The sequence below is a fragment of the Folsomia candida genome, unplaced genomic scaffold (genome assembly GCF_002217175.1).
Source record: "Folsomia candida strain VU population unplaced genomic scaffold, ASM221717v1 Fcan01_Sc019, whole genome shotgun sequence".
NCBI classification, from domain to species: domain Eukaryota; kingdom Metazoa; phylum Arthropoda; class Collembola; order Entomobryomorpha; family Isotomidae; genus Folsomia; species Folsomia candida.
Window position 1 is genome coordinate 690,844 of NW_019091211.1, and position 15,675 is coordinate 706,518.

General features: G+C 38.5%; 3 protein-coding genes across 3 annotated transcripts; 1 reads left to right on the plus strand and 2 right to left on the minus strand.

Annotated features, from left to right (window-relative positions):
* Positions 1-4,149: 4,149 nt before the first annotated feature.
* Positions 4,150-5,991, minus strand: LOC110857660. Its single transcript, XM_022106262.2, has 6 exons — positions 5,914-5,991; positions 5,706-5,842; positions 5,415-5,635; positions 5,057-5,357; positions 4,490-4,695; positions 4,150-4,413 (listed from the first exon to the last, which is right to left on the minus strand). The coding sequence occupies exons 2-6, from the start codon at positions 5,815-5,817 to the stop codon at positions 4,243-4,245; spliced, it is 1,011 nt and encodes a 336-aa protein (XP_021961954.1). The 5' UTR covers positions 5,818-5,842; positions 5,914-5,991; the 3' UTR covers positions 4,150-4,242.
* A 498-nt stretch (positions 5,992-6,489) lies between these two features.
* On the minus strand, positions 6,490-9,741 carry LOC118438179 (glutamate receptor ionotropic, kainate 4-like). Its single transcript, XM_035858033.1, has 6 exons — positions 9,330-9,741; positions 8,583-9,088; positions 8,433-8,501; positions 7,645-8,035; positions 7,242-7,572; positions 6,490-7,089 (listed from the first exon to the last, which is right to left on the minus strand). The coding sequence occupies exons 1-6, from the start codon at positions 9,692-9,694 to the stop codon at positions 6,694-6,696; spliced, it is 2,058 nt and encodes a 685-aa protein (XP_035713926.1). The 5' UTR covers positions 9,695-9,741; the 3' UTR covers positions 6,490-6,693.
* A 3,677-nt stretch (positions 9,742-13,418) lies between these two features.
* LOC110857726 lies at positions 13,419-15,109 on the plus strand. The gene is made up of 4 exons (XM_022106337.2): positions 13,419-13,688; positions 13,766-14,492; positions 14,561-14,668; positions 14,831-15,109. The coding sequence occupies exons 1-4, from the start codon at positions 13,675-13,677 to the stop codon at positions 15,029-15,031; spliced, it is 1,050 nt and encodes a 349-aa protein (XP_021962029.1). The 5' UTR covers positions 13,419-13,674; the 3' UTR covers positions 15,032-15,109.
* The last annotated feature ends 566 nt before the right edge of the window (positions 15,110-15,675 follow it).

The following is a 15,675-nucleotide window of genomic DNA, read 5'->3' on the forward strand; positions in this document are numbered from 1 at the left end:
GACCACCCATCAATCTACAAGATTGAAATTTACCAAAGAAAATTCTCCTCGGCAGAAATCCTTGCCCTCAAAGAACTATATGCCGAGCCAGATATGCCACTATTTCCCCCCTCAAAAAATAGCGAGGATACTGACATGGAAGCAATCTGCATAAAGATGGAACAACCCCACAACGTCTCTGCAACCGGATTCGTCCTAACCAATCACTATCGAAAAGATTCCCCCATATTTCATCAACAGCAAATCGTCATGATACAAAATTTAGTTCAAGTGGTGAACTATTTGCACAAAAAAGTAATCCCGATCAGAGACTTGGTTGCTCACGCGTTATTTTCCGGTGAAAGTGAAACCAACCTAAATTCTCCCCTCGTCAAGGTCAACGTGTCCTTAGCGGCTTTCCCACACGTGGCGTCTATTCCACTACCGGATGACAATGTTAAGCGCTCTCGATATCATGAGGACATAGCCAAATTGAGCACTTTATTCAAATCTATACTAATGTATGGTAATTCTATGATTCTAAATGTGCAAGAATTGATAGCATTACCGCGACATATCACCACGGATCAAATTAAAGTGCAGATCTCCAGCGAAGATAACAAATTCAAGCAGTTAATGTCCATCCTCCGAGATCCTGACGGGACGGATTGGCTGAATGATTTAAAATTTACGCAAAAACTCGGCAAAGGGAGTTTTGGATTTGTGATGGCTGCAATTGATCAAAATCAGGGACATAAAACTGTCGTTAAAATTATAGCAGGTCAGATAATAGATAACTTGGACGATTTGGATGAAGATGATGATGACGATGATGATGAAGATAGCGATGAAGATGAAAATGAAGATGGCGATAAAGATGCTGAAGACGAAATGTTCAAAGCAAGGCGGGAATTTGAAAATATGAAATCGTGCCAACACCCTAATCTTACAAAATTGTATCGATTCAAAGAGAAAACATATTCTCGTCAAGATATAAAGGGTGGCCCAAATGTATCTCCTGAGGAATTTTTTCGTAAAAGTTTAAGATAAAATAGGCTGTAATCTCTGAACCAGCCAATGTTTTATTTTGAAAATTTTACCATACGTAGTCCAATATGGAAGGTCGATCGTGACTATCATAGAATTCAGACAAAAATTTCGGTTGCGCAGCAATAAAAAATAAATCAAAATTTGGAGAAATTGTGATATGTCGGGAAAATAGTAAGGCTACGCAGCAGCAGAAATTTTGCCAACTACAAAAAGCGGCCTGACCGACGTGGAAAGATGTCACCTAACCGAAAAACAACAATTAAGCTCAAGATTTACCCTAAAACCGAAGTTCGGTACTTAGTTGTTCAAAAGAACGAAGTGACTCAAAATGCTTGAAAATTATTAACAAGTAAATTTACGGTACTACAATGTAGAAGGTTGCAAAATCAACGAATTCTAGTCAGGCAACTTGTAAACTTACCAGGAAAACATTACCATCTCCAAAGAACGTTAATTACCGTCTTAAATTTGGAGAAATACTTCAAAAAAGTGGCGATTTGGGTGAAAAAATACAAGGTCAAGAACCAGGGCCTTATTTCCTCTGGACCATTGAATCCCGAATTAAGCTGTATGTAAAATTCAACCTACAAAATATGAGATACAAAACCGCAAAAAAATCGGATGTACCACCCATATGTGTGTTACAATTGGTATCGAAAGTTATGGTTGCGGGTGTTTTTTTGGGCCTGGCGTAAAAACCTTTCAAAGTATGCAAGCATGGCACATATCAAGGTAAAGAATTTTATAGAGAAAATGCAACATAAACACTTTGATAGCATGAGAAACAAGGAATTTTTTCCAAATGTTAGTACTTTTCCGGCAGGATGGTGCTACAAGTCACGCTTCAAAAACCACCATGGCGCTAAATGTAGGGCAGGGTAAATCTGTTTGGGGCAAAGGGGTGTGGTCTACTAAAAATCCGGATGTGGGTGTTTTGGATAACCAATGGGTAATACATAAGTAAAATATGTACATCGATCCAGAACCATGCTCGACAGCAGAGATAACAACGAAAGTTCAAGAAAAGTGTAATTTCATACCAAAAATGACTTTGGAAAGATCATCATAGAGTTTCAACAAAAGCGATGAGGACATTGTTAGGGTGAATTGTTGAAAGACCAAATACTAAGGTATGTGCGGAAATAAACTTGGGTTCACCAAGTCACACGGTTTTGAAAAATAGGGTCTTGTTCTTCTGATAGAAAAGGTCGGGAGATACATTTGGGCCACCCTTTAGATAATCTGCCATCGTTCTGGGACGAAGATTTCGAACAATTTAAGATATTACTGAAAAACTTTGAGAAGAAAAATCATACCGTTTTATGCATCGAGATGGAATTGTGTGGTCCAAATTTGCGGACTTGGTTGGACAAAGAAGCAAGAGAAAGTGCAAACCTGGATCAAATTAAATTGAGAATTATACAAGAATTAATCCAAGGAATGGCATACCTCCATGAGAAAAATATTCTTCATCGAGACCTTAAACCACAAAATGTCTTCTTCGCCTCGCATGAAAATATGTTCCCCGTAAAAATCGGCGATTTCGGTTTTTCTACTTCAGATTTCGGTCTTTCCTGCCCAACTTACAACACAATTTGGGAGGAGGATGATTATGCCGATCGTCTCGGTAAGCTTGACCTGGACAGCTCTCATACTGCAAATCCTGGCGCAGCTGCGTACCAAGCCCCAGAAGTGAAGAATGAAAAGTCCAAAAAGGCAAAATATGGAAAACAAGCCGACATTTTCAGCTTGGGGTTAATAATTTTGGAAATTGTCAAGCTGTTCAAGACCAAGGTGGAAAGAAGCGTAGCGTTTGACAAACTTGTCAAACATAGTGACAACACTATAATTAGCGATGAACTGACCCTCGTCCAGTCCACGAATGTAAAATCCATCATAATTAGCATGACCAAGAAAGACACAACTACCCGATTGACCTCAATGTCTCAAGTTCTTCTGGTCGGACCGGAAGCAAAAGTGGCCACCTCGGAACAATTAAGAGCTGCTTGTACTCTCCCAAGCACAATTATTCTATCGGAAGGAATTTACTCGGGCTCATTTTTACTGACCTCGGACTGCATAAACATCCGTGGAGCTTCGCCTTCTACAACCATATTTCAAATGGAGGACGACTCTTCAACCGAATCCGTTATTACACTTACCGGAAATAACTGCTCAATTTCTAACCTTCAAATTCGTTGTGGGTTAAGAAACCCAGGAATTGAAATTTTGGGAAATCACAACAAGTTGGATAATATTTGGGTATCAAAGGCTATAACAATTCCAGTTAAAGACTATAACGATCTCAACGCCCAAAGAATCCTCATCCAGGCCAGGGCGGACGTACCACCGTGACAAATACAAACATAAGCAATTTAGAGTGTGCCATCCAAATCCGTGGCGACAAGGGTGTGAAAGGTCACAATGTTTTAAGCGATTTAAAAATTACCATGTGCCGGACCGGAGTGGAAATTTGGCCAGGAAATAATACAGTCAGAAATGTTTTCTGCTACGATTGCTTTACCGGAATTATTTTGCGTCATAGTAAACAAAATGTCTTGGAAAATATTTCATGTCGAATTGGCAACAATATTCCCGAGAATTTTGGAATGTATGGAATTTATGTAGAATACGGGACGAAAAATATATTGACAAATATAATTTGTGATAATTATTCCGAAGAGAAAGAATATTATGGAGTTTACGTAGAAAATGAGAAAAATTTGGTGATTAAGGATAGTAATTGTGGTCCAGTGTTTTTGGATGGAGAACATTTACGACTTGAAGGGGTCGACGGAGGAGAAGCAATTATTGCGAAATATGGCTCAGACATGGCATTTGTGAAATGTCGTGCTAAAATATTAAAGCATTTTTTAAAAGAGGATCAGTTCAGTTTAGAAGGTTGCAAATTTGACGAGGTGAAAGTGGAAAGTGAACCAATAAGTGATGATGATGAAGGAGCAGTAGGTGGTCGGCCGATGTAAACCTCAAATTTGAGGGGTGTAACACGTGAATTCATTGAATCTTATATACTCGATTTATGAAGTCGAATTTGTATTTACAATTTAGAGATACATATGTAAATGCACATAATAATTAGGCCTTTTGTAACCAAAAAAGTTTTGTAAGATTATCAAGTTCTCAATAAATTTGTGACTTGCTTTTTAATTTTCAGTAAACTCGTGTAATTTTTCGGATTTTACAAACTTATTGCTACAAATTAATAATTTTACGTATGGCATGTGTATTTAATTTCATCGACTGCACCCCGTCCGTCCCTGCCGAAAAATTGACACCACCAAATGCTTCATAAAATTTAACGGCCTTCGTATTCGTGTCCAATACATCTAATGTGTATCCATGACACCCATTTTCCACGGCAAACTAATTAAAAAATATAATTTCGGTTAAAATTGACTCTATTATCATTGTTTTTTGATTAAAATTATGTAATGCTTACCTGTGCACCTGCTTGGAACAATTTAACCCCAACGCCTTCCCCTCTCTGCTCCCCGTCCACATACAGATCTTCCAAATGAACCAATTTTCCGTGGATGGGATGAAACGTACAGTAAATCAAATTGTACCCCACAAGTCCGCCCTCACCCTCGGCGACGAAGGCGTAATAATCAGGACTGCTTTTTTCAAAACCGTCACGTTGTAAAGCTGTTGTAAAAAGCAGGTCAATATTAACTACTTATACATATTTTGGAAAGTGGGAAAATTGTATAAACTTTTTAAGCCGAACTTCAAAATTTGTGAAGTTTACAAAACTTCTGGGTGTATTTACAATACGACAAACATGTCACTCGTAAATTGAGTATAACTTGCCAAGATTTGTAAAGTTTGCAAAATTTCCTAAAATTTTTGCTTGAAAAAGATGCCATTTATTTGTTCCCAAGTCGGCATGTATGTTTTTTTAGATTTTGACATGAGCACACCCATAGTACGTACGTAAAATGCTTTCTCATAATCCTCAGTGGCGATTCGTCACTGCATATGCGATTTTTTTAACCAATTGGCATACCATTCGCTTCCATTTTCTTATCACCACTTGGCATCTGTGGTCTTTCATACGACGTTCCCAAACCTTGAATCATTTTAGCGATGTTTTCACAATCCTTCACTTGTGCTGGTCTGACTCGAATGTTTGTCCCCTTATTGCTAGAATATTTGGCCAACTTTTGTAGAGCATCCAAACTTAAATGGTAGTGTAACCATCCTTGACCAGTGGAATTTGTGGCGTCGTATTTCACAAGGAATTTCATCCCTGCAACGTTATCCTTTCGAATCTGGAGAGAAATTTCTTGTCCTTTCTCATTAGCAACCTAAATAAAAGTGAATGGGTCACTTCAAATTGAGATTAATTTTAATGAGTGGTTTACTTGACATAAATTGCGTAAAAGGCGAAATCCGACACCTTTTCGGCGATAGGCTTCTCGAACGATGAAAGTGTTAATCTGAATTCCGATACCTTCACCTTCAAATGCGGTGTATTTACTGTTGTAAAGCACCATCCCTAGAATTTGGTCAATCTCGTCAACGGCCACAATTCCGGAGAAAAGTGGTGGCGAATTATTTTTTGGAAACGCAAAAGAGATCAGTTCTGGATTGAAAAATGTGTTTAAAATTGAAATTATTATTTTTCATTTTAACATAAAATATTTATTTTCCACCTTTTTTGTTAACAACGCTCTTTTCTCCGGTATCGGCAGAAAGTTGTTCTATCAACTCGGAAGCCTGGTCTGAATCGGCTTCAACGATTGGTCGAATTTTCAAAGCTTCCATCGTTAAAAAATTGGATATGTACTTTCTAAATTATAAAGTTTTTATGTTAAGCTGTAAATAAATTTTGCCAATGAAAGATTGAAGAGTTTTGCATACACGGTTTTAGTTTGTACTCGTTCGGCCTTGTCGTCCAGGTGGGAGACAAGGTTATCTTGAATGTACTTTGGACATGACTCTGCGTTACAACTGGGATTGCCAGACATGTTACATAACTGATCAATATAATGCAGACGACCAATTATGCATACATATTTACACCATATATTATACGCAGGCATACGAATGTATACATACCAATACTTATATTTCTTCATTGGAGTATAAATTGTATTGGCAAATTTGTATGCAAGTTTGTATTTACATAAATATATATGTACGCATGTTTATATGCGCAGAAGCATAAAATTTCATATGCATAATAATATGTATGTATATGAATGTATACATGACTTGTTGTTTAAGTCACAGGTGCGATATCGAAAAATTTTGTAGGAAACAAAATTCTATTAGTGTTTTCTCAATTATGGCAACGTTTAAATTTTTACGTGTTACCCCACAGACCCTTTTTTGCTTTGACCCCTCACGCGGAGAGAGTTTCCGGCTTACAGTACAGTATTAGGAGTTTATGAGTTAACGGAAAAGAAAAATAACTTGAAAAATGCCTTTATGAAAATCACTTTATTCAATTTTTATGACATTATAACAATATCGCTATTTTTATTGAAAGCCTTAATTTCCCATAAACGTGAGTGCGTACATTGCCCAAGAATTGTCTTAACGTAGCTAATTTACAATTTTATGCATAGGTATGTGTATATATATTTAATAAATTGATTACAAAAACTAAAACAACAAATCATTGCTCTCAAATAATTATCATATCACAAACTTTTCACGATGTGGAATCATATTTCGCATCAAAAGTACCATCCTCCACTTCAGTCTGACCTTTTGATATCCCATTGACCAATGGTGGGTGACTAATTCCTGGATGAAGACCGCGAAGCAGAGCACGAGACATCCAGCCAGGGCATAAAACGCGCCTGAAATATGCTTCAAGGTCAGGTCATCACTTTCAGCAGCGGATGAATGTTCCAATTTGTCCGTTTGGTTAGTCGCCAGCCACCAAGCTCTTTTCGGAAGGCGGACGTTGTAGTACATGTCGTGCATCTCCCACAAATCAGCGAGATGAAATGGTCTCACCCACGAAAGCCAGCGGTCAAAGCCTTCCTTGTAAATAGAACCGGCTTCAAGAGTGAGACCCATGAAGACCTAAATTCAAGAGATCGGTGCATTAATTTAGGAAATTCAGGTCAACTGCGACATGTCCATAAAAATTTTTAACCAACTGGCCAACTGTTCATTAAGTTTGCTGCATGGAAACATATTTCGTACATTTCGTTTCGTACAGCTTGTGTCCTTACCGCATACGTCGTCTCCGGCGCGTACACCAATTTCCTACTGTCTGCATCTGACAGATTCCCATATAGCAGGTAAATTGTTGAAAAGGCGAACGCCAGGCAGGCGTATTTCTTTTCCACGACACGTTCCAAGCATTCTAATCCGTTCCCGGTAATGATTTCCATCTCCTTCACCAGCGTGACGTAGACGGGATCCGTAGATGCTGCCAAAGTATTGTACGCCGCGTCCCCATGTTTAATGAATCCCACGGTGTAGTCAGATGCCACTAACTGCTCGAAAGTTGTCGGGATTTTCTCCAGGACGGGGAAGGCAAGCAGGCTGACCATCTTCGACCTGTGATACAAATCATGCCCAAATTCAGTCAGAAATATGGATCAGTTGGGGTTAAGGTTATTTTTTCCTAACCTGTAAATCGTGGTGATAATCAGTGTAAAAAATAGCCACAAGGCGACAAAACTCCGAAGTGGTGTGAACGTCGGGAGAACACAATCCTGATCCAGATAGCTCGTCATGACGAAAAATATCTGGTGCCGCAACCCCCAATTGTCCTGACTGACGATGCCTCGACGAGCGAAACTCATCGTCTCGCTGGAATCCATGCCAAGAGCGATCATAAATTGTGTAATGAGTTTAAAGATGATGAACGCTGCGAGCGTGGATAATCCGATGCAGGCCCACATGACGAGATCAAACGACCAGAGGAGCGCAGCCGGCGAGAACACCCGGACACCGTAGGTCGTGATGAAGTGTAAGTAGCTAATGTCGAAGAAAGAGTGGGTGAAAGAGACTTGTCGATCTGTTAGCATACATACATAATTTGAATAAATGTTAAAGTTACACATGAGAAATTTTAAATTCAAATTAAGAAAATGTAGTTTATGCTAGCCGAAATTTCTTGATGAACTTTCAGATTTTAATTTCAACTGATAATGGGCCTTATGCATAAGAATAAGTAAATGCTTTCACTCCAAATTTCCCTGTTAAATTTTTCTTTTCGTTGGATATTTTGAGGTAAAAGCATTTGCTTATTTTCATGCATAAGGTAAATTAGGGGTACTCATGTCTACATCAAAAATTCAGTAAATTATTTACCGCATTACCGTAAATGTCACAGCAAAATATCAACGTTTTGACCAAGAATGTTTGACGTGAGCACCCCGCCGAATGTGTCATAGATAATGTATATAACTTACTTCGTTTATTAGTGTTTCCCGTGATGATGGCAACGTCCGCTTTACCAGCCATAACGTCCCCCACAGTTCCTATAAGAAGAATAAAAACAATTACTCAGTTTCGAAATTAATGTTTAAATTATCTACAATCACTTCAGCAAATCTTTTTACCTATCCAAGTTCCATTCGGGAGTTCCAACCCGGTCCCCCCTCCACCAATGTAACTTCCACTTTTTCCCATCGAGAGGAACATGTTATACGTAAAGTTGAACTTTAGCATTAAAAATTCATCAAACAGAGTCTTCCACATGCCACGAACGGCATTGTTCACTCCAATGTACGGAGCCTTGGCTTCGATTCTCGATTTTATGGCGGGAAACGCTATCCTTAACGTTTTTCCCATCATGTTTAGAAGAAAGTCGGGAAAGAAGTTAAAACTGAGGGGGCGTTCTGAAGAGAAATCTATAATCCGAGGCAGCCCTTCGTCACAGTAGAAGCAAACTGAACGGAGAATCAGGTCTCCAGACGGGGTGAAAGTGAGACCAAGTTTGTATTTTGTCTTAGCCGGAAGGAAATCCGATAAGAGGAGGGTTTCCAGTTCGGGTGGTTGTGGGGTTATCCAGATCCAAAAGTCAGACTCTTTCTTAACCATGGGGACGTAGACGGGAGATATCGAACTAAAGGGAAATGTGTGTATACAAATATTAAGATTTCGTTCAGAAATTAGTCCGGCTTATGCGATATTTTCATTCGTTTATCACCATTGTAATTTATTTCCTTGAATAAAACGCTTCTAAAGTAATTATCGGTTAACAATTTTCCTGTAGAGTGGACCAATTTCTCTACTTTTCAACACCCAAAATCAGTACGAAAAATGTCTAGAAGTGTGTAATACCGAAAAAAATGTGATTTTCTTACCTTTTAAGTCCTGCCAAAAACTCTGGCTGAAAATCATCCACCGTGACCACGACAAGTTTACAAACGTCAGCCTTTCTGTTATAATTTTCCACTAATGTCGAGAACTTAATGGTGGAAAGGTTTCCAACCGACGAATGGACGGCATTATAATACGACGAGACTTTCACTCGTTTAACGACATTTGACAACAAATTATTGCCAACTTCACTTTCTCTACTTTGACGGACGAAAAATAGGGCACAGTGGGGATACCGATGGACGATAAGGTCCACCAGAAATATTTCCCCCTTCGTGGTTACGACGCTTCCACGCCCCATGAATGGATGGAAACACGTCAAAATCAAAATACCCCACAGCTTGCACATTTCCTTTTTAGAATGGATTTGTGTAATATTTTTTTATTTGAGGAAAACGTGTATACGTGACGAATTCTTAGGTGACACAAGATGTACATATCCTCATAGGTACATATAGGTGTGGACACTGGCGTGTCATTGATGAAATTTAATGCCATAATCCGCGATTTTGTTGTCTTGCCAATTACAGCAAATTTAATGGGTATCGCATGACATGACTCAAGCCAAATTATGTTGTGTGAATGTATATTGAGTGCTAATGCACTTACATAAGTCCACTAACAAGCCGTGCCAATCTGAATTTGTGTTGGGCTTTATAAATAAATGAAAGTAAACGTTTTCCCGTTGAAGTTCATATGGTATAGTTTCTTCTTGTTTGAAAGTTTGCTTTCTTATTCGCAGGTTAGTTACCCGTGGGCACAATTTGAGGTTGAAATGCAGATATCTGAATTAATCTACGTGCTTGCCGACTTTAATGCTAAATATTTTGCCAGCTTGGCGAATGGAAAGAATTAAATGTGCAACATGCATGGCACTAATTACATACATAATGAATTAATTTTTTGTGTATGATAAGATCAAGAGTGATAGTTTAACAAGACTTTTTTGCAGGACGGTATTTTTCATTTTTTAAGACTTTAAATTTTTCAGATTAACTGCCAAAATCCTCTTTTCTACCGTATAGTCAGGTTTTTGGGTATTGTTTATCAGTAACGATCATCCGTACAGATTGCGTTAAATGTTGTAACACTTAACGACAGGTTCATAGAATCTATCCATAGACAAAGTATTGGTCCATCATATGCATTTTTAGATCAGTTCTAATGCGGCCTGATTTGCTGGAAAAATGGTATCACATCAATGATACATCTTCCATGGGAATCTTTGTCCCATATATAATTTTAGATTTATCTCGACGATCATCTGTACAGATTGTGTCAAGTGTTACACAATTTAACTTAATCTGTACTGATGATCATCTAGATAAATGTGGTTTCCCTGGAAACCTTTGTCCACATTTATCTGAACGATCATCAGTACAGATTACGTTAAATGTTGTAACACTTGACGCAATCTGTACAGATGATCGTCGAGATAAATCTAAAAGTACGCTTGTGGAGAAAGATTCCCATGGAAAATATGGCATTGATGGGATACAATTTTTCCAGCCAACTAAACCCTACAACTGATATAAAGATGCATAGGATGGGCCGATCCATTTGTGTAGATTCGACGAATGTCTCTTAAACTTTAAACAAGGGTCGTGGATATAGATAAATTTATTTAGAAATTCGAGGGTACTTCGTTTCAGATTGTTTAACTGACAATGGAACCTTTTTTAAGCTGCACCTAAATATGTAAATATGTATATAGCTTAGCGAGGTATTTGAAAAAGATTAAGCCAAAAATTAGGATTAGTACTAATCTTTCCGTTGAATGTCATTGTGAGGCATATATTGCCTTGAAAGATTCACAATTCTGCCTGTTTTTATCTCAAATCTAAAACAGGGGAACCGTGAACTTTGCCCCCCAAAAAATGCCCCTTAAAACTGGTCATTCAACGGAAGGATAAGTACCACGTGATTCCTAATGTTTTGCTCGTTTTTTTCATATAACTCGCTAAGTACTTCGAGTGTAGTTTAAAAAACGTTCCATTTTGAGTCAAATCAAATTTAAAACTACATATGTATGCTTATTTTAGTGTACCCCAAGCCCTTCAAATGAAGCAAATACATAAGCCATAATTTACAAGTATCCAGAAGTACTTCCAGTATCAAGAAAGCACAGGTTTAAATATCCAGTATGAGAGGGTAATTTGCTAGTACACACCCAAACCCAAGGATTCTCCATGATAAGCCTTAATTCAGACAATGAATAAATCAAAGCATAAGAAAACGCGATACAGGAAGTTCATTATGAATCAAAAATGAACTCGTTTTTCTCAACTTACTCAATTACATAAGTGTTAGGGTTGCTGTGTACATATTCACATTTGTCGTCAGTATTATCTGATGTCCAATTATCCAAATACACGGTGAAACAATGGATCAAAATTTCATCTGGGTTCGGACTTCGTTCTTTTCAAAGAATTAGACATGTAGAGTTGTAATTGTGATGCATATCTTTCTTTCCATTAAACTCGTTGCATGTCCATTATTGTATTTTCCTATATTTCTATTTGTATCATTGGATACCTGCTCGTCTCATTTTGGTTGCATAACTTTGTTAAATGACAAATCCTGCATTGCTGCAAAGACCTTGAATGTATCACTAATTAATGTAGTATCATTACAAATATTATATTACATACAAAATGAATTATAAATTAAAGCTGCGTTTATACTTTCCTCCTTAGGAACTTGTGCTAATAGTATATTTTAACTATGACGCAAGTTACCAAGGAGTGAAGTATAAACGCAAATTAAATATCAATACGTACAGTTGTAATTTTGGAGGCCGTTAGGCAAGGCATCGCAGCGTTTCAATATTTTTGTACATATTTATCTTTGAATGCCAATGCCAAGTAAGTAAATATCGGTAATAAATAAATGATACATATGTTGTATGTGCATTGAAGATTTTCTGAAGAATTATATCCACAAAAAGAAGTCATTTCTATAAACTATATGGCCGATTTCAAACAAATACCTATGCTATTAATTATGAAGAATTCAATAAGTTTTAAAGTGCAAGAAATTATGCACATTTAAAATTTGCGTAAATATGTATCAAATAAATATGTACTGCAAGTAGATACTTACTTGTACATACATATTTTCAGTTTTCTGCTAATAAAATTCTTGATTCGGAGTAAATAAACTATTAAAAAATTTGTTAAGCATCTTTATATATAAAAAGCAGATGAGGGTTGATTATGTTTGACAGATGGTTCATAAATGTATATTTCTATTCAAGCTAGTTAATGAACAGTAGCGTGTACTGCTCATATCCCTCTAACATACTATCCTCGCACTCAGCCCTTGCACCTCATTTGCATATTTTAACGCATTCGCGAGAGCCATAGAGTTTATTCAACATGGAAAGCTCGTATCGCCGAAAATGGGCTATTGAGATTTATGCAAATGAGGTGCAAAGCCTAAGTACGGGGATAGTATGCACCTCTTTTATAGTGAAGTGATGTTGGTGGTGGCACATATAGCGAAGGCAGGTGCACTGTGTGCGGATCGCTGAAAAAGTGGACAAATTATTTTTGGGTTCGAATCCCAGTCGGGGCATTATTTTGGTTTGCATTTTTGTTGACGTTTTAAGGGTGGAGAGTTCAGAAACCATAATTCCTTTGATGTACAATGACCTGGTGATCGTATGCACGGGATGAAAAGCCGGAAAATTGTATATCTCTCACTTTTCGTCCCGGCCTCACGGTCGCCAGGTCATCGTACATCAAAGGAATTATGGTTTCTGAACCCTCCACCCTTAAAACGTCAACAAAAATGCAAACCAAAATAATGCCCCGACTGGGATTCGAACCCATAAATAATTTGTCCACTTTTTCAGCGATCCGCACACAGTGCACCTGCCTTCGCTATATGTCCCACCACCGCACCAACATCACTTCACTATTATGGTCAACATGCAACCTCGACCATCACGTGCTCGTATCCTCCCCACACTGTTAGTATGGTAGGGATATGAACGCGGGAATCAAATTTTGGTCGAGGTTGCATGCTGAGCATAATATAAAAGAGGTGCATATGTTAGAGGGATATGAGCAGTACACACATATATTATTTAGCTCTTTACATGTTTTGTGGTTATTTATGAGTGTGCCGACTATCAATCATACGAGGATTGGGAGGACATAATTTTCCAGTAGATGAAACAGACCGAGTTATCAAATATCTGAATATTTGAGCAAAAGCTCTATTAAAAATTACACAATATTCTACATATATCTACGTGCACGCGTACCTACATAAGTATACATTTTCTCCATTTTTATAATATTGTACAACAATTAATCTGGAAATATGTGGCTAATCGGGTAACAACATATATTTATGCACATTAGCATACATAAATTATTTAACCAAAGCTCACAAAACCAATTATTGTACACAGAGTAATTTGCACGTTTGTGCACCTCATCGCCACCCTGATTTCCCCAATTTCATCAAGTTACGCTATGTATGTTTGGCGCAATGGGTGGGACCCTTCCATTTCTGGCTGTGCCAACAATCTGACCGCATTCTACGCCTGGGACGATACTCCATCCTCCCCTTGCTTCACACATACTTGGTCCACTCAAGAAAAACGGGACTGGCTCTGGTCCACTTGTAACCGGCCAGGGAGAGAAATTTCGCAAATATTCTTCTACGACACGGTCACCGCTCTGTCCACTCGAGACTGTTCCTCAACCGGAGTACAATGGGTGAAATCAACCATGGCTGAAGGTCACAGGAAGGTACAAGGGTTGAAAATTTACGCCTTATTCTCTGACGGGGGAGAATCAGTCCCGGAACAGAGCCACGTTCCCCACATCGTCTGGTACAATACGGAATGCGCCAACGCCGCCCTCGGAGAACAAATTGATGGCGTCGCGGTCAACAATGAAAACTGGGATGTAACCTGGGATTCGGTCAGGATGGCGAGATATCTCGACAATTTGAACCGAATCGTGATCAATGCTCATACCCAGGAGCCGGTGGGGTCGTTAAAGACCCATTTCTCGGTGGGATGGAGGTGGGGAAAGTCGGGAAATGGGGGGGACATCGTGATTACGTGGGGTGGAAAGAGTCAACCAGTCATGAGACATTTTATCGATATTTTCGACAGCATTGATGTCCAGGTAAGTAAGTTCGGAGAAATTTGGAAATCTTGGCGACTTAGAAGGTAATAATTTTTATAATTTTTCAGGTAGCGTTTGTGACGTCGGACGCAATGGAGGACAGGTTACGAGGAGCTGAATGGGATTATGCTGTTCAACAAGGGAAATCCTTACTGACTACGGCATATATAAATAAGGTGACATTTTACCTCGATTATAAATATCGTCGTTGAAGATGCGCTGTGTCCTAACTCAAAAAGTAGTAGGTGCAACGATGTGCTAATATTAAGCTCCTCGACTTAGCACATAATGTATATTGCATGTTATGGACATTCGACCCATTTTAATGTTTTTTTTAGGCTCTCCCCTGTCAGACGACCTACTTTCCCTTTCCCATCAATGACCTGGACTGTCCAGCGTGGGCTTATGATTACAAAACCGAATCAATGATGTTTCAAGAATTGGACGCTTTTCAGAGTAGAATACCATCTCGAGTGGTTTTGCACCATTTTAGGGGAGCATATTCGTCCGGTGGGATTCCAGATTGGCCAAAACATTGAATTATATTCATTACATTACCAATTTATGTATAAAAATAAGAAGCTGCGTTGAATTAAATATCGTTGCTAAAAAAATAATCAATTTATTTCATACTTTTCATTTCATAATGATTTCGTTTTTTCTGCATAAATTATGCACTTACTTCTCCATAGACAAACTACTTAAGTCAATTATACATAGACTAGCGTATAGCCCGGCCAAGGCCGGGTTCTAGAGTTCCAGTGGGGGGTGTGCCCAAAGCGAAAAATCCGTCATACTATATTTTAAATAATTCCCAGTGGAAACATTGTCATACTACATACATACATCAGACTGAGGGTTTGCCCAAGTCATACTGCATTTTAATTAACCTGGTCACAGTAAAATTTGATTCCCCCCTGTGGGAGTAGTTGAATAGCTAATTACTTAAATTCCCGTCGCGTGGGAGTAACTGCATAGCTAACTATTTAAATTCCCACGCTTCACGCTCCCGTTAAGTTCCATAAACCCCGTTAACTTCTACAATTAACGCCAAGCTATTGACGGATTCGGATTCAGCGTCAAAAATACATTCGAATTGATATGCGACATCACGAATAAGCCAGATTTGGACACCACGGTCACGGCGAGGTCACGGCGGCCTCGCAGGTCAAAACCATTGACG